The sequence below is a fragment of the Podarcis filfolensis genome (assembly GCF_964270895.1).
Source record: "Podarcis filfolensis genome assembly, chromosome: 8".
In the NCBI taxonomy this organism is placed as follows: Eukaryota; Metazoa; Chordata; class Lepidosauria; order Squamata; family Lacertidae; genus Podarcis; species Podarcis filfolensis.
This window is the reverse complement of record NC_139611.1, coordinates 40,883,306-40,902,383: the sequence shown is the minus strand read 5'-3', so window position 1 is coordinate 40,902,383 and position 19,078 is coordinate 40,883,306. Positions and strand designations below refer to the sequence as shown.

At 46.6% G+C, this 19,078-nt stretch overlaps 1 protein-coding gene across 9 annotated transcripts in view; it reads right to left on the bottom strand.

The window, feature by feature from the left end:
- PIEZO1 (piezo type mechanosensitive ion channel component 1 (Er blood group)) overlaps window positions 1-19,078 on the bottom strand; it is a 110,865-nt gene that overhangs the window by 58,484 nt on the left and 33,303 nt on the right. For all 9 annotated transcript variants that reach the window (XM_083626184.1, XM_083626183.1, XM_083626186.1 and 6 more), the window contains exon 2: window positions 4,358-4,453. In XM_083626184.1, the coding sequence (XP_083482310.1) occupies window positions 4,358-4,453 (96 nt within the window). The remainder of the gene's footprint in view (window positions 1-4,357; window positions 4,454-19,078) is intronic.

Sequence of the window (19,078 nt, the reverse complement as noted above, 5' to 3'; positions counted from 1 at the left end):
CCACCTTCACCTGATACAAAATGCAAGATACCCAGGAGATCCAAACACATTGTATCAACTGAATTTGTACAAACCCTTAATGAAGAATAAGATTTCTGACCGCTTGCAAGAGGCATCACTTCAAGTACAGTAATAAAGTCCAGAGACCAGAACACCCACCAGCCATACATTGCTGGGGATTAAGAACTACGCCATAGACAGTTTATCTCCCCTGCTACCTTAAGCCTGCTTGGATGAGAATTTCTTCCCAGTGCTTCTGGACGGTAATGTATTTAGTGTCATTCTTTGGCCAACAGCACAGCTTTGCACCCCACCCCCCAAAGTACAGTACTTTCAGCCCCATAACATCAAACAAATACAGCACTCAAGATCTAGGCTAAGGGAACTTCTCTGCCACCAAATTTATTTGCTAGGAACAGCCTCATCACCAGCAGGGCTGATGCAGCAAAGCTTAGACATTGGCACTAGCAAAGAAATCAACACTCCATAGCAGAGCGCAGCAGATAGACAGAATCTCTTGTGTGCGTAACAAGATAGGAGGGTCCTTGGTGCCCCCAAAATTCACAGAGATTGTTTTGGCTAGACTTAGTACCCTGCCCTAAAACATTAAAGTGGGGCAAACTAACTTTCTCCCATTCTCTTTGCGACTTTCTCTCTTTCGTGTGGAAAATGTGCACCTAGTTTGCAAACTTTGTTGTTTTATTTGATTTATATTCCATGCCTGTCATAATTTGTGAAATCTGCAATATACACAGCAGGATATTCAGGGTCTTGAACTTTTCCCGCCCTGCATACGCCCCTTCCCCTTTCCAGGTACAGAAGTCCAGCTTCATTTTGAGGTCTCTTGGTTAATCATTTCACAGCCCAACAGCTATGAATAGAACAAAAACCAGGTTATAATTTTAAACACTGGCCTCACACACCAGGGAGCAGCAGCAGGACAAGACAACCACCAACCTGCCTGGACTGGGGAGAGGGGAGACCACAAAAGGAAGGAGACTCAAAGATGCCCTCTTTAGCACTATTCACACACACACCACCACTTGTTCCTAAATATACTTTACCAGTGGCAGAGAGAGGGAGAAAGCAGTTGGAAGGAGGCTTGATGCTGAAATTGTCACAAAACAGGCAAAAAAAGACAGGACACCAGGATGTGCAGTACCGGATGTGCTGCCACATCTCAGTATATCTGCAGACACACTGGGCAAAGTTCACCATAGTTTTATTGTTATGCGTCTAGCCTCCCCTCTCCAGGCTTGTGCCCACCCCCAGCTCAGCCACAATGAGGAGCTTGGAAGCTGTCATTTCCATTTTAGATTAATTGCGGTTTAGTGTCTCATCCCAAGCCTAAGCCTGTGAAACTTAACCACAGTTCTTGGAAACAAGCCAACTTCAAACCTCAGTTTATAAAACTACTTGCTTTCAAGAACCATAGTTAAATATTAAACAGTCTAGGGCATGCAAGGAGGAGGGGGAGCAGGCAGGCCCAAGGAGGAAGGCCATGTTCATTCTCGTAGTGCTCAAGCCATGGTTTAGTGTTACGTCTGAATCCAGGCACTGTGACTGAAGCCACTGAAGCCTCTCTGCCCTCCTGTCTGTATCATGGGTAGAACTGTAAACATCCATTACCTAGTTGCCTTTGTTTTTTTCCTTAAGACACCACAGATAGGCAATGTAGTCATGTGGACTAGTAACTTTTGTGAACTTATTTGCAAACCTAGTTTGATGCGGTGTGTGGGTGTGTGATGGAGATTGTTTTTTGGAGGGAGTGTCAAAGATATTCAAACCTTTATAAAGGGCAGCTTTATCAGATTGCTACAATTTAGCACTTCCTAGGCAGCCAGCAAAAGAAATCATTCACAAGGATAGTAGAAACCTCTTAGTAAAATAGCCCCACCAGTTATGAACAAAGAACAAAGTTGGTTAACTTCCCAGGCACAATCTGTACTGCTGATGTTAAGAAGTAACGCTGAATTTATTTCAGGAAGGAAGGGGAGGTGAAGGCAAAATTTAAAAGGATACAAAATGAAACTGGTAGATTCCTTTCACTGCTCCTTGGTTGCAGAGAACATTTTAATCCCAACTGAAAGGGCCAAAATAGATGTCTGAGGGCAATTTGAATGCTAGCTGTGGTAGATGGGAGTTGTAATCCAAAGAAATCTGGAGGGCTCTTTTGAGCTCAAGGGGGAGTGGACTCTCTTACTGTAACACGTGGGACCTTGGTGCAAACAGAAAAAACTCCCAGATCTCAAGCATTCAGCAGGATTTCTACAGCTTTGATCAACGTGTTTGTGTGTGTGTGTGTGTGTGTGCGCGCACACACACACACACACACACACACAGACTATGTAGGAGCCCCTGGCACCAAAGTGTTCTTTTCAAACCATGCCCAGGCTTTGCCTGATGCAAAACTTTAGATACTGTATTTATGTCCTTTTACTCCTCTAAATTTCTGTTATATTTACTTCAATACATTTTTATTTATTTTTATACTGCTGTTTCACTGTTTTAGGCTGAGTTCTTGTTTTACTGTTTGCATGATAAATTATTTCCTTTTTAGACTGTAGACACCTAGGTATCTTTGAAATATTAAGCAGTTTATAAATGCTTTTAAATAAATAAAAACAAATAAAAGCAGTTAAGCAGACCCAGGGGACAAGTCTGCCACATGTCTGCAAGAAGCACAAATTGATATTGTCAGACATAAGCAATTATCCTTTTCGTTCCAGGACGGCATTAGAGGACTCCAAGGCCATCTCCTCCAACCTCGAGACCACAGCATGGCCTAGGTGTTGACTGTGATGAACAGAGAGCAAACACCTCCAGATTAACACCCAAGATAATCCAGTGTGTTGGCCATGTTAAATCTTGCCCCGTGACCTCTCTCTGAGCCTTTGTCTGCCTGGGTGCCAAGCCGGTTAGTTTTCCATTTGTTTTGTGAAGTTGCTGGTGACTGTTCTCTTCCCTGCTTTCACTCCGCGGTTGCCTTCTATTATTCATTTTTTAAACAGGAAGGGCCCAGGGAGGTGGGGGGATAGTCCACAGCATACATTTAAAGAACCTGACTCCCCCCCCCAAGAATCCTGAGAACCGTAGTTTACCCCTTGCAGAGCTACATTTCCCAGTGCCTTGGACAAACTACAGTTCCCAAGATTCTCGGGGAGGGGTGCTTTAAATGTACATGTGTTCACAGTCTGACATTTGGGCAGAACTTGCCCCAAATTCCCCCCACTTGCTTCAGATAAGGAGCGTGACTGTCTTCCAGGTTCAAAGGAGCGTGTGTGTCCTGCCGTACGTCAGCTGGGTGGTCAGACTGCTCCTGCTCCCAGCAAAAGCAGTCACCAGGCAGGGCAGGGCAAAACAGCCCTATCCTTCCAAACAGGAAGGGTTTATTAGATTGCCTATCAGAGACCGGAGATGGCTGTGGCGCACAGCCAGGGGCTGGCTGGGGAGCAGCTGAGCACACAGCCGAAGGGTACAGACGCTCAGAGCCCCTTCTCAGGGAGGAAAGCAAAGCCTTCCCCTTTGGGGAGAGGGGAGGTGAAGGATGGACACTGAAACTAGGGAGATTAACCCTACCAGGTCCTGTCACCAGCAACAGAGGGACGGCAGGAGGCTGAAGCTAGGCGGGGGAATCTTGTGCCTCTCCCCCCCCCCCCAAGGCTGTCCAGCAGCTTCTCCTACACTTTTATCTGCTGCAGCATCTAGTGAGGAGACCAACTGAGAACAGGCCAAGCTGAGCTGAGCCAGATTGGAAACGCAAAGCCAGGGGATCCACAGTCATAGGTGCGACTGTTTGGAAATCCATGTTTGGATCCATGCACCTCATTGCTAAACTGCTTAATTCATTTAAGGAAATTGCCTCTACAAGATGTGGTGAAGGGCAGAGCACATGTTCTGCATGCACAGAGACCCAGGTTCAATCCCTGGCATCTCCAAGTAGCTAGAATGGCAAAGACTCCTGCCTGAAGGCCCTTTCTTAAAAAATGGTCGAATTAATTTATGGCATTTGCAGCTTCAAGATGTGATGAAGGGCCACAGCTCAGTGGCAGACCACAAGCTTTGGTCCCAGCCAAGGTGGTGTAGCGATTAGAGTGTCAGACTAGAGTCTGCGAGACAAGGTTCAAAGTGTCGTTTGTTCCAAATTAGCACTAAAGAGTGGGTTTTCTGAGAGAAAGCAGTGGGGCAAAGGCAAAGCTGCTTGGACCTGTGCCTAGAATGCATGGGACAAGGGGAAAACTGATTGGACCTGTACTTTCTACGCAAAGGACAGGGGGAGTGTGGAAGAGCCCCATGTTGGGAATGGAAGATCCTCCATTCTTCCACAGGAAAAAAAAAACTGTGGAAAAACACTTACCTTTCATGGTATATTCCGTAGGGCCCAGGAACCATGGCAAAAGCAGGAGGTAGAGAAGGTACACTAGGGAGAGGCTGTTGAACCGGAACAGGCATGCTGGAGAAGAGGGGAAAGAGAGACAGAGACAGAATTAGCACAGGTTTGGCTGCTTCTGAACACATCTCTTGTGGCAGGTGGATAACATATGCTACATGTTACATTGCTTACCAGATGGACATGCAATTACAGGAAGCTACTGCTTGTTGTTGTTGTTGTTGTTAATATTAATATTATTATATTTATTACCTACCCATCTCCAGCAGGTCTCGTGGTGGGTTACAATGGTTATAAATTCAATAGAGTTTTAATCCTATCAATGTCTAATTGCATTTTAATGATTGATTTTTCTGTTTTTAGCAGTTCCTGTTTTTATTTGTAAGCCGCCTTCAAGGAAAAAGGTGGAGTATAAATACATATAACAACAACAACAGTTTTTAAAAATGAATCACATCCACAGGAATAGGCTGTGTCCTTAAAATATATACATCTCAGATGCCACAGGCCATGGTAAAGAGGTGTGTTTTCATAATTTGTGGAAAGCTGTATAGTGAAGGCGCCATACACACCTCTGCGGGGTGGAAATTCTACAATTTAGGGGCTGTCAAAGACAACGCCCTTGCCGTGGCCCGGGCTACCCACTCCCCCAACTTCTGAGGGGGGCCAAACAGTCAAGAAGGCTCCTTCCACTGATCTTAACCCCCAAAAGGGCTTGCAGAGAAGGAGGCAATCAGCACAATTAAAAGTGAATGAAAGGTGTTTTCTCTACATTTTACTCAGAGTAGACCCACCAAGATTAATGGACTTACGTTAGCCATGTCATGAATACATCCCTAAGGTCTTTGGTGCAAGAAAGTCACTTGAAACAGCTCACCCTGGCTGCAAAATGGTCTTATTGCAGTTTGGGAAATGATGTGAAAATGCACTGAAAACTGTGGGGTCAAGGAATGACTAACAGGAACACCCCATACACAAATCAGGATGAATGCTTATTGCCATATACAACCTTCATATAAACAAATCTGAACAAATGCTCAACAAAGACCAGGCATCATCTAACCACTGCGTAAACGTCACGCAGGCAGAACAGGATGAATAAACTGGTTGTTTGGGCTTCAGCCACAATAAGCACAAATGGGGGGAATATAGCAAGGAAAGAGGGAGATTCCTAAAAGCATAACAAATGCTTGCTTGGATTTTTCCAGGTTCTTTTCTTTTATGTCTTTCCATCCCTCTCCACAGGTTCACAGGAGGCAAGCTCACGGGTAAGGTCTGAATTCTGCCAAGCTGCCCAAACAAGCTGTCATTTTCCTGGGTCAGACATTGATCATCTGTTGCTGAACCACCCAGCAGGGCTGGCAGAGAACAGAGAGGCCACAGATGTTTCCCTCTGGATGGCTCCGAGTGAAAGGAAAGATGGTTAAGAAATCTGAGCAGAAGCCAAGCCCACAGAGGCGAGAGCTATCTAGGGTCAAAGCACTCTCCGGAGTTGGCCAGCTTCACCCAAGAGAAGTGGAACAACACAGATGTGATCAAACAAGACCCACACAGAAGAACATGGCTAGTCATGCTGGATCAGGCACCATCTCGTACTTTTGACAGCTTGGGGGAGGCTCTCCCCCCCCCACAAGAAGCAGCCTGGGAGCGGGGGACAACAGCACATGGCCCGCCTGCAACTCCCAAGCCTCCCCCGAGCTTCAAAATGAAGGGGGAAGGGGGGAAGACAGGCGGCAAGGTGGCACAGCTCCATTCCTTCCCCCAATGGCTTGGGAGTCGTGGGGGGCATGCCAAATGTCACCCCCTCAGTGATGACACCCGGGGTGACCCGCCCCCAACAGCACCCCCTTCCTCCGCCCCTGGCCCCAGGTTCCCTATCCTTTCTCCAGGGCTGAAATGGGTCCAAGTATAGGGAACCTGTGGCCCTCCCAATGGTACTGACTACCATCTGCCCCAGCCAGCATGGCTAATAGTCAGAGATGGCAGGTCTTGTAGTCTAGCAACACCCAAAGGGCCACAGACTTCCAGTCCTGCTCTTGTTTCTGTGGCTACACGATTAGCACATATAATGATAGATTTGTGTATCCGTCAATTTGTCTAACCCCCCTTTAAAAAGTATTGAAGCCAGCGGCCAGCACCACTTCCTGTGGCAGTTGAGCTAATTATGTGTTTGTGAAAAATAAAAGCTTTATTTTGTCTATCCTGAGTCTACGGCCAATTTGCTTCGCTGGATGAACCAGAGTTCTTGTAATGTGATGCAACTTTTTCTAGCCTATGACACTTTTAGACAGTAAATGGGATACTGTGGCATGATGTTTTGTTGAGATTCCGCTATGTGGAGCAGCAAATGCAGCCTCACCCGCCGGTTCCATCAACTGAGGCACACAATACCCAAAGGCCAATCAAGGTATTTTGGTGCCTGAAGGAGAAAGCACCACAGATACCTCGCCTCCAAAACGGATATGGTAGAACAAGGTTAAAGCATTTGGGGCTTTTTAGTTTAGAGAAAAGGCAACTGAGAGGTGACATGGTAGAAGTGTATAAAATTGTGCCTGGTGCAGAGAAAATGGAGAGAAAGGTTTTTATTCCTCTCTCATAATACTAGAACCATGTTGTGAATCGTCCTGAGATCTACAGATGAAGGGCAAGACAGAAATTTAATAAATGAAATAAAAATAAACTCAGGGCTATCTAATGAAGCTGAGTGTTAGAAGATTAAGGACAGATAAAAGAAAGTACTTCTTCATGCAACACATATTTAAACTGTGGAATTTGCTTCCACAAGAGCTAGTGAAGGGCACAAACAGGAATGGCATTAATGGAGGATTAGACAAATTCAGGGAATGTAAGACAATGAATTGCTAACCCCAATGGTTGTGTTCCACCTCCACAGTCGGAGTCAGTATGCTTGTGAATACCATTTGCTGGAAACCGCAGGAGGAGAGAATGTAGCTCTGTGAGGGGAACAGGGGTCTCCTAACAACTCTCAGCACCCTCAACAAACTACAGTTCCCAGGATTCTTTGGGGGAGAAGCTATGGCTGTTTAAAATGGGATGATACTGCTTCAAATGACCAGTGCAGATGGGGTCACACTCCTTAATGCATTCTAATTCTGGAGCTGCTGGTTTCAACTGTCCCTGCTATGGTTTTCTTGTTTGCTTTACTTAAATATAGCAGTCAGAGATAAAACATTCATGGGGGCTGAAATGTTCCCTGCACTGGTTAATATGCATTTCCTTGTTGAAAAACAAAACAAAACAAAACCAAGAATTGGGGTGGTGAGAGCGCGAGAGAGAAGAAAGGAGGCATGTTCAAGGAGGCAGCCGAAATAAGAGTGCATCCAGAGGACAGTTTGGGAGGCAAGTGGGCAAAGATCCAAACTATGCCCACTTCTGGGCAGACTGTCAATTCCACACCCCTCTGGTTCCACCCCACTGAAGACAGTAGCTATGAGGAACTGCTGAAAAGACGCATTCATTTTTAAGGTAGCTGCCTTGCCTGTTTTTCACATTTTGGGTGCAGCAAACAGATGTGAGGACATCGCCACCCAGACATGGCTCAGCTGCAGGGATCAGCCTTGCTATATATAAGTTTTTTCCATCCCCTCCCAGGAGGAGTTGCCCCAGTCTGGGGGTACTTTCAGACTGTGAGATTCAATCACACACTGGCATATTCAGGCAGCACAATTAAAGTTGGACTTTTTATGTTACGGAAATTACCCTGAAAAGTGTGGGGTGACAATGGCTTGATGTCACATAACTTCCATGCAAACAAATCAGAACGAATGCTCAATAAATAGCCAACTTTGTCTAACTGGCCCATAAACTTTGCACCACCTCCAAAGGTCCTTTTTATTGCTCATTTACAATTATTTGCGCTCATGATGGTATTGGGGTGGTTATATGCAATCCTGATCTCAATACTGTTTCCACATGCAAATGCTTTGGGGTAAACATTATACTTCATTTCCAATCAGTCCATGGGCATAAGGTTTGAGGAGCTGGTGTGTGTGTGTGTGTTCTGCCACATGTCTCATGTGTCTCTTCCTGCAAGAGTGTAGGGTGACCACATCCACTGCTGGCATGCAGCATGCACAAACACCCTGCAGGGTTGGCCAAGGGTGTATGCAGCCCTCAGGCTAACAAAAATGTACACACACATACGCAGAGGGAGGTTTTGCAGCTTGTGCTGTTTTGCTTCATGGGCTCGGCTCGCCTTTCTACGAACAAATCACTTTGGAAACCCACAATGAAGGTGAAAGTGAACCAAAGGCAAGTGGCAGGGTGGGGAGGAGATCACTTTTCAAAACAGAGAGGGGAGGAAATTAGCCTTCCAGTAAGACGTCTCTCGAAAGGGAGAGCAACAGACATGACTACAGTGCCCTTGCTTGTCCTTTCAAAGGCCAAAGCCCCTGGGCCGAGCTCTACTATCAAACCACTCCTGCCAAGCAGACCACCAGCATGCAATGCATGTGAACAGCAGGTGCCACATGGTGTTCAAACACCCCCTTAAAAATTAAAAAGGTACACACAAGGACATGACCTAAGAAAAGCTGCCCCTTTTTTCCCAGGGGCTCCTAGCAATGGTTCTTTACTAAAGCTTTGCAGAGCCAGACTTTCCCTCCCCTCAGCCCAATTTCCACTAATGCAACCACTTAAGAAAACAAACTGTAATCACTTGAAAAGAGAACATGTCAGATTTCCCCCTCCCTCCCTCCCTTTTTCCTCCACCACCCCCTCCCACCTTCCCCATCAGCTCCTCCAACATAAGATTGCACAACTCTAAATGCACCGAAGAAGATGGGTTTTTTGGGTCCGTCTCCCTTTTCCCGTTCCAACCAGCCAGCTGCCAGAACTGCCTCTTTTCACCAGAAAACACAACAAGCAGAAGGGGGTAAACTGCAGTGTGTGTTGTTTCTGGACAAAAAAAAATTAAAATCAATCCACTGTAACGCTAAAAGAGGAAGAGAGAGGAGGTTGGAGGCAGGGATCAGAGTTTCAGCCAGAAAAGGGGATTTTTTTTGCAAAATTGTAGTGTGTCTGTTCACTTAAGCAATAGGCTCCAACCCACTGGGCTCCCCACCCCCTAAACCCTGAAATACCTGTGCACATTCTCCCAGAATGAAGACACATTCACCAGGCGAAAGGGGCGGGGTGAGAAAGAAGAGCAAATGGAAAGTGACTGGGACTGTCACCACTTCTTTGCTCCTCTGGCTTTTCAACAAGTCCTCTGCAGCTGACTCCACATGGCTGGAACAATGCCAGCTCCTTATTCTTTTGATGTGGCACTGTCATCACATCATGTTGCTAGTATGTCAGGCGAGCAAGTGCTTTTGGGCCAAAGCCCTGCAAGCCCCCATTCAAAGAGAAGAGCACACAAGGAGCAGCGGCTGTTGAGGCTGCGTTCAGTCAATCTGAATCTCACCCACCAGGTGGCCTGAGGTATGCAACAGGTCTGCTCTGAAGATTACAGCCAGATAATGTGTGGGAAATGCTTCTGATATTCACAAGAGCAATCTAAATGCCAGGTATTAGCAGCATCCCAACATTCAGTCTGTACATGACAAATTTGTAAGGTGGTGATGGTGGGTGGAGAAGTACAGCTATATTGCCATTTCCTCTCATACTAAGCTCCAAAGCAAGCAGCCTGTCTGCATTGCTTGCCTGCCTGTCTCCTCACTCCACTATAAGGATCTCCTCCCATTCACAAATGTAAAAGGAGTGTTTTTTTGTTTAGGCCAGGGGTAGGCAAGCTAAGGCCCAATAGCCTTCTCAATAGCACGTGGACGGTCCAGGAATCAGTGTGTTTTTACATGAGTAGAATGTGTCCTTTTATTTAAAATGCATCTCTGGGTTATTTATGGGGCATAGGAATTCGTTCACCCCCCCAAAAAAAGAAAATATAGTCCGGCCCACCACATGGTCTGAGGGACGGTGGACAGGCCCACAGCTGAAAAAGGTTGCTGACCCCTGGTTTATGCGAAGGAAAGAAGGGAGGATGGGAGGGAGGGATAGGAACCTGACATCCCTCCTACATACCCCACCCTGTCTCAGAAAAAAGTGAATGCTCCAAAGCAAGATGGGTTTGAAGTGAACAGCTCTCAGAACTGTTGTGCCTTGTGCCTCCCAGGTGTTTCAGGTTACAAGGTCCACCAGTCCCAGCCAGCATGAGAGGTGCAGATGTGAGATAATTAGTATTAGTATTTTTATTACAGTGGATGCTCGGGTTGCAAACGTGATCCGTGTGGGAGGCACGTTTGCAACCCGCAGCATTCACAACCCGCAGTGCCGTGTCTGCGCACGCACGGGTTGCGATTCAGCACTTCTGCGCATGTGCAAAGTGTGATTTAGTGGTTCTGCACATGCGCGAGTGCTGAAACCTAGAAGTAACCCAAAAATGTGCAACCTGAAGCGTCTGTAACCTGAGGTATGACTGTATTTTATTATTTATGCCCTGCCCATCTGGCTGGGTTTCCCCAGCTGCTCTGGGTAGCTTCCACCAGAATATAAAAATGTAGTAAGATGTCAAACATTAAAAACTTCCCAATACAGGAAGTATTCCAAGAAATCTGGAGGACACCAGGTGGAGGAGGGCTGTCTTTGAAACACCTTCCCTCTGTCTAGAAATACCAGCACACTGTAGATGGTCTGGTCCAGAAGCTCCAGCTAGTGCAGAACGTGGCGGCCAGAGCTGCTCGCAGGAGCAGGTTCCTGGCAACACATTATTCCTTTGCTGAGAGAACTTTGCTGGCTGCCAATTTGCTATCGGCCCAAGGTAATGGTTCTTGTGTTACTTCGCAAAGTTCTAAACAACTTGGGCCCAAAGTCTCTTAACGACCACCTGATTCCTTCTGCTCCATCTTCATCACTGAGTTTTCTGATGGGGAACTTCTAGCATTGCCAAGTCCCTGAGGCTCGGACAGGACAGCCTTTAATGGGGACCGAGCCTTTAGTGTGGCAGGTCCTGCCCTATGGAACTCCTTGCCTGTAGAGTTCTGGTAGGAGTCATCCCTGAATTCTTTTAGACATCTTTTGAAAACTCTATTGTTCGGAGAGGCATATGATTTATTTATTTTTAACCAACCAGTTTTTATTGCAAACAAAACACCAAAAAAACCCCCTACACATCCAACCCTTCCATTTAAGCTCACTCTCAGCCCCAGAGAAAAAAAGGGGCTGTATTCTAGCCCATTTGCAAAATCTTAGTTCAAGCATATGCAAACTTATAAATGCAAAGAAACTAACTTCCAGCAATTTAACTGTGTACTAAACAATTATAAATTGTGCTGCTGGTGGAGGAAAGGAAAGGAGGAAATACAACAAGCAGGTTTTAAGTCAACTTACTGTGGGAATAATGCCAAGCAGGACAACATTAAAGACTGAATTTGCGGTCCATGTCCAAAAGATTTGCCTCATTTTTGTTTTAAACAGTGAAAGCTTTTAGAAAAAGAAATTCATCGATCGGAGTTTCAATATTTGGAGAAATCTTACAGATTTGAGAAGCTGGGGAGTTGAACTTTCTTTTTAGCATTTTAGATATGTGACAGCCTCTCCTTTAATTGTAAGTTCCTGGTTTTTTAAAAATCATTAAAAAGCAAAGGAGGAAACTGAAAGTGTTTTGTTCAGTGATGGATTATGGCTTGTGACTTTGGAATTATCACAGCTTGCAGGTCACAGCAGCAGCCCTCAGAACAAAAGCTAGAACTTGAGAATAGTTCTGCTGGATCAGGCCAAAGGCCCATCTAGTCCAGCTTCCTTTTCTCATCGTGATCAAACAGATGCCTCTGGGGAGCCCGCAAGCAGGACATGATTGCAACAGCTTTCTCTGCACTTCTGCTCCCCGGCACAAGGAATGAGATTTAAAGGATTGAGAAAGGGGGAGTGTGAAACAACAATGAATGTATGCAGACAATTAAGCATTTCCATGTCTGACCTTCTGCCTGCACCTCTCACCCACAAAAGCTTCATTTACCTGTTGACGATGCTGATTCTTTTGGATCCCAAGTGTGCCACACAGCCAGCCTCAGTAATAAGCCAGCTAAAGACCTGGCACACTTTGCCAGTATCTAAAAGGGCAAGCCTGCATTTGCTTTCTTCCAATCCTGGGTTGATGGCAAATGAAAAAGGTGACAGCAGCTGTCAATAGTCTGACCCAGAGAATTAATTGTGGCTGTAAACAGATCAGAACTGGACAAGATAGCTGAGCTGGTGGAATCCTGAACCAAGTTGGAGCTGGGAGGGGCAGAAAATCCAGTGTAGTATGAATACCTGCATTTTATGAAGTTATTATGAGGTGTTATTTAAACAATGCCTCTGATGTACATTGAGTTGCAAAAAAGAGGTCTCTGCTGCAGGGAGTATCAAGGGACATGGGTGGCGCTGTGGTCTAAACCACAGAGCCTAGGGCTTGCCGATCAGAAGGTTGGCAGTTTGAATCCCCGTGACGGGGTGAGCTCCCGTTACTCCTGCCAACCTAGCAGTTCGAAAGCACAAAGTGCAAGTAGATAATTAGGTACCGCTCCGGCGGGAAGGTAAACAGCATTTCCATGTGCTGCTCTGGTTCGCCAGAAGCGGCTTACTCATGCTGGCCACATGACCCGGAAGCTGTACGCCGGCTCCCTCGGCTAGTAAAGCGAGATGAGAGCCGCAACCCCAGAGTCACCTGCAACTGGACCTAACAGGGTCAGGGGTCCCTTTACCTTTACCGTACCACGGAGCAGAGCATTGCCATCATGGCTAGTAGCCACTGATGGTTTTAACCTCCAGGAATTTGTTCAATCTTCTTTCACTTCTGGCCTCTAAAAACTCCACATCCAACACTACCCAATCAAGTGCCCTCCAGATGTTTTAGATCAGGGGTCGGCAACCTAAGGCTCATGGGCCACAAGCCCCCCACGGGGGCCGTTTAACTGGCCCATGAACCGCCCCCGAACCGAGCTACCCACTTGGTGAGTCCCCAACATGGGGACTCGCTTCTGCGGAGCCAGAAATCGAGTCTGCACATGCGCAGGCGCTGGAAATCGCGTCTGCGCAGACGGCAGAAATTGTGGGCGCGTGATCCGGCCCACAGAGGGATCTCTGCTGGAGTGAACCGGCCCAGGCGAGGTAAACCTTGCTGACCTCTGTTTTAGACTATGTACAGCTGGGGCTCATTGGAGTTGTGGTGTAAAACATCAGGAGATGTTTTATAGGGAGCCCTGGGGGCCTGAGCACCCACAAAAAATTTGTTGTGGGTGCTCAGCGCCCACACTGCACGGCCCTCAATGCAACATCCAATGCCTCGTGAAGAACCAGAAGTCACGTCCAAGGCCTTGTGAGGCCTCAGAGATGCTGACCAAGGCCTTCCTTCAATTCTGAGGCCAGGGTGTGAGCGTGATGTCATGGTGTCAGGTTGCGATGTGGTGTCATGACATCACACACACTGGGCACCCATAACCTGGGGCCCAAATCGGCTCCCCTGTCTGGAGAGCACTGGAATTGCAAAGGCTGCCATATGCAGCCTGTCTTGTTTTATTCCCCTCTTCAGTCCTTCTCCATCCCTAAAGCTCACGGTGGGTAAGCAGAGCAATAAAACTTTATTTTCTTTCTTACCTGGCCAATTCATAATAATGTTTTGTACAGCTTCTTGTGGTTTTCAGGGGCTTTATAAATAACGGTTACTTAAGTTTCTGTTTGCTTTCATAGCAGCTGATATGGCTGGTTTTTCTGAACAGATCAAAGAACCCAGATTTGGTGTGAGGAAGAGAGAGCTCACAACTTATTGGCAGTCTTCTCCTACATGAATTTGTCTAATCCTCTTTTAAAGCCATCCAAGTTGGTGGCCATCACCACAGCTTGTGGGAACAAATTCCATAGTTTTAACTACGTGCTGTGTAAAGAATTACTTTTGTCTGTCCTGATTCAGTTTCAAGAAGAAGATGCCCGTGTGTGCAGTTGGGCTGGATATCTGCCTCTGCGGCTCTCCTAACTATGTAGGGATTTTCTTTAGTGAGTGAAAAATGGAATGCACTCTGAACTTAATCAGAGATGCTTCCATGTTATTTTTAAAATTATGATTCGTGTTTCCAGGGTTTCTGGCATTGGAAACAGATGCTGTGGCTGAACCCTGGCACAGAAATTAAGTGTTACGTGTGTAAAACTCCTTTCCCCACCACCAGTCAGTAACTGCAACTGTATGTAAGTGGGAGAAAGAACTGGTGGCCCCAGCACCTCACATTTTAGAGATCACAGGCTCTCTGATGGACCAGACTACATGCATTCTTGCCACAGAGGATTCAGAGTCCAACTGGCTCATCGCCTGACTGTAAGTACTCTGTTGCAATCGCAAGATCAACTTTCCTCTTTGCTGGGGTTTATTTTTAGGCAAAACAAAAAACAAAAAAACCTAGTTTAATTTTGGGAGTGAAACCATCTGTCCAGCCCTGAACTTGGTGGAGGAATTTGGAGCAAGGGTGTGATGCAGTGCCTCAGGGCAGTCTCCTGTGATAGCCATGAAATAGCTGCAACCCTGTGTGTCTGGAAATTTTATCTGCCCAGGCAGCTATCTAATCAGAAACACCGCAAACACCAGACAACATTTCCAGAGAGACACAAAGGCAAGCTGTGGTAGATACTAGTCTAAGATGTGCACAGGTAACCCTGTGCCCTAAATCTCTGCTCAGCTTACACTGCCGTGTTTTCCTTTTCCATACAAGAACCTACTGAATCAGACCAAGATGGGTTCATCTAGACCAGCATCCCACTTCCCATGGTGGTAGCCAGTTTAGCCTTGGGAAGCCCCCAATAAGTCAATAGCTCTCTCCGGTTGCTGCTCCCCAGCAACTGGCATTCAAAGGTAAACGGCATCTGATCCTGAAGGCTCTGCTTTGCTAATATTATCAGCAGCCATTGCTAGACTTCTCTTCCTCCTCCATGAATTTGCCTGCTTCCGCTTTTAAAGCCACCTAAGCTGGAAGTCAGTGATCACATCTTGTGGGAGCAAATTCCATCGTTTAACTCTGCGCTGTGTGAAGAAGTTCTATAGTACTTCCTTTGGCCTGTCCTGAACCTCCCCACATTCAGCTTCATCAAATGACACCCCCCCCTCCTTGGAGTCCAGTATTATGGAAGCAGGAGGAAAAACTCCTCCTTAAGACACACCAGGCATCGCTTTATAAACCTTGCAAAGAAATGCCATTGACATTTCACAGAGGAGGCAAGCTTGGTAAGGAGCAACCCCAGCAAGGCAGCTGCCTCCTCAAGAACAGCCCGGCTGGAGCTGCTGGACATAGGCCCACCTGGCTTTGCTTCCTGTTTCTAAAGTGGCCAGCCAGATGCTTCTGCCCAGCAGCATTTGAAGACAACAGACCTCCCCCGGTCATCTGTTTCCAGCATCTGGTACCCCAAGATAAACTGTCCCTGAAGGTCCTATTTAGCTGTGGCATATATATATAAAGAGAGCGAACTCACTCTCTGAGTGCTGAACTGTATGCAGCCAAAACAGCACCACTCATGCAGAAGCGAGAGGAAGAAGTACCCAAAATTTGCATAACCTACCCTACCAAAAAAAGGGGGTTGGGAAGCATAAGAAGGGAAAGCACCCCAAAACAGGCCAATGAGGACTGAATATGCAGAAATCTATCTGGGGGAGGTTGCAGGGAGAAAACCCAGATGGAGCACTTCGCACAGGTCCCTCTTGTCATTGTTAATAGCTATGGATACACCTGTCCTTCCCTGTGACTTGGTGGCATGGCCTGCAACGGAATACTAGACACCACAAGCATCCCTTCCGTAACCAGCCTTGCAAATATGGTTACAAAAATTATTAGGTCTCCAAATATTTTTAGTAGCCAGCATGCTGGTGCCTACATTTGTGGCATTATGATGTCATAAAAGAAAAATAACCACCCTCTTTTGTTATTCAAAAGTTTCTTCGTCTGATCACCTGGGGAAATTTTTGACTTGCCACAGGCAGCCAAGCAAGTTACTATTGCAAGCCTCACTGGGAAATGTGTTTGCACCTACAGATGTAGTGCCATTTTGTTGTTGCTGCATACTTCATTCACAAAACACTATACAATATCCTGAATTTTAAAATGCAGCATGCCTTAGCAAAGTCACAAGTCCTGGTTTTCAAGACTGACCAACTGTATTTTTTCTCAGGTGGACCAAAAGTCACTAGCTGCAATGCAGGAAAAGGAAGGACCCCAGGTGGGGTTCTCTTTTACACTGCCCAAAGCCCATCCCATAAACTGCAGCAAGAGCCTTACGCCCCACACTCTCATACAAAGGGGAAGTGGGCACAGCCTTTCCTGTGTTTACCATATGAATTCAATGTAATTGCTCCTCCGGAAGCTTTAAAAATGCACCTATGTCATGCCAAACATAACCACACCTAGCAGGAAATGTTAGGACTTGGGAATGCACCTAACTATTCATTGTGAAGTTTACAAGATCTACTCAAGGGGAAATAAAAGAATTTAAGGAACTATTGGCCCTCACCTCCATTCTGACCTAATTTTAATAGGTTTTTACATTCTCCCCCTTCCAAACCCACCAAAATCTCCCACACCTGAATGGTAAGAGGACATGGGTTTGGACACAGGGTATTTGGGCTACCTCCATCTCCCACCCTCCACCTCCCAGTGACTTCTGCAGAAGAATATTCATGGCCATGCAGGACTCATGCCCTGGCAGCTGAGCACTATGCAGGGGAGTGAAATCATCATTCCGAAACCCAGCATCTGGAAGGGAAAGTTGCTTTCTTTTCTTTCAGCAGCTCAGGTGGGCTACTTGAGCACCCCACACTCCCTCCAAAGCAAGGGGGGTTACTCCCAATTGCGTAAAGGATCAGAGGCTGCAGCATAACCTTCTAGCCTTCCCTTCTGAAGATGAACCTAAGAAGGCACTGATTTCTATCCTGAACTGTACTCATTCCACTACAGTTTGGCTTCTGACCATACTGTATTTGCCTCACTGACTGCTATTGTAACATTTTATGCAATTAATTACATCAGTGGTTTTCAACCATTGTGCTATGGCACCCTGGGGTGCCTTGAATGATGGTCAGGGGTACTGAAGGCAACACTGGCCTCTGTCCCTCTTTCCTTCCCTCCCTCATCTGATGCCCTTTTGTGTCTTTGCCTCCCAAAGGCTTGCACAGCTATTTGTTGCAGAAGCCCTGGCTACAAGCTCCCCAGGTGAATGATGTCTCTGGGGCTGGCCAGAGGGTGCTTCCCAGGCCCCTGTGGGGCAGTGTGAGGAGGCCCCTCTCTTTGGGACCGGAGGGGAGGGCAGCTCAGAGACCAGGGGCAGCAGCTGTAGCTGCCTAGAGGACTCCCAATGAGAGGAGAGAGGAGAGGAGATGAGAGGAGGCTGAGGGAACACTCCACCAGGGAGGGTGTTTGAAAAAGAGTGAGAGGCTGCCAGCTCTGCAGGCAAAGGGTGACATAACTGGGCTCCTGAGCCCCACAGGGGTGCCACAGAAAGAGTGTAGTTGGTCAAGGGAGCTGTGGACTCAAAAAGGTTGAAATCCTCTGAATTACATCATTCCCCACCTTTCATTTCAATGCAAAGGAAACATAATGCAAATTGTGGGCAGGGGATGTCGTCAGTTACAAATAATTCTGTATCATTTGGAGACTGAAAACAACAACACTGAACACTGATTCTAATTCCTGGATTGATTTCCACGTCAGACACGGGACAAATAGGCGAACACTGCAAATTTCTGCTCCCATTTTTGTCAGAATTCTCAGACATCCCTACTTCTGGCAACTCCCTGCCTTGCAAACCATCCTTAGGATCCCAGGTACCACTCCCCTTGAACTCGACCCTGCACTAACGTTCCCCCAAACTGCACCCAATGCTGCTACAGCTGTCTTCATTTCAGCCCGCAAGCAGAAGTTTAGAGGCAAACCAGCTTGGCTCTGGGTGCTAAATTATAACATGCTACAATAACAAGCTGGGAGGCAGCAAGGAAGCCTGAACAAGTCTGAAGGAAGTCGTGCACCAGGCTGCAAAGCCCACTAACTCTTTTGATGGTTGCCAAATGCAAAGTCTAGGACATGCATGAGCTCATGGAACAAAAATGGCCCCTCTTGTGCCAATGAAGAAAAGCCAGACTTTTCCCAAGCGGAGGCTGGATTTGAGCAACTTCTCTGGCCGTCAGCTGAAGAGTCACTGGTATGCAGAACCTCCTTCAAGCAAACTAAGCCCACTTCATTCTGGACACAGGGTGACCACAAACACTAGTGCTGGGGGGGAAGAGACGGTTTGAATCCACCCACTCAGGAACCGCAGAATTACGTTCAGCATTGCTTCAGTTCCAGGACTGTGCTTCGTTTTCTTCCTGTAGCAAATGCTTGCATTCCAAGCGTTAGCATCCTTGCTCTTTCATAAATCTTGCCTCAGTTCCCACAGCATGCCTATTTATTATTATTAATATTTTCATTTTTAATCCCACACATTCTCCAAAAAAGCAGTAAAGCATGCATGGTTCTCTCTTCTCTCTGTTTTACCTTCACAACACCCCTGTGAGGTAGGTTAGGCTGAGAAATGGTGACAGAGACCCACTGAGCTTCAGGGTTTTTTTTTCCAACAATATACCGTGCTTCATACCAATAAGTAGTATCTTTTTTACCCTGGCCCTTTGTGAGATTTCCCCCAGGTAAACCAAAGCTACACCATTCCGCAACATTCTTTTGCTGT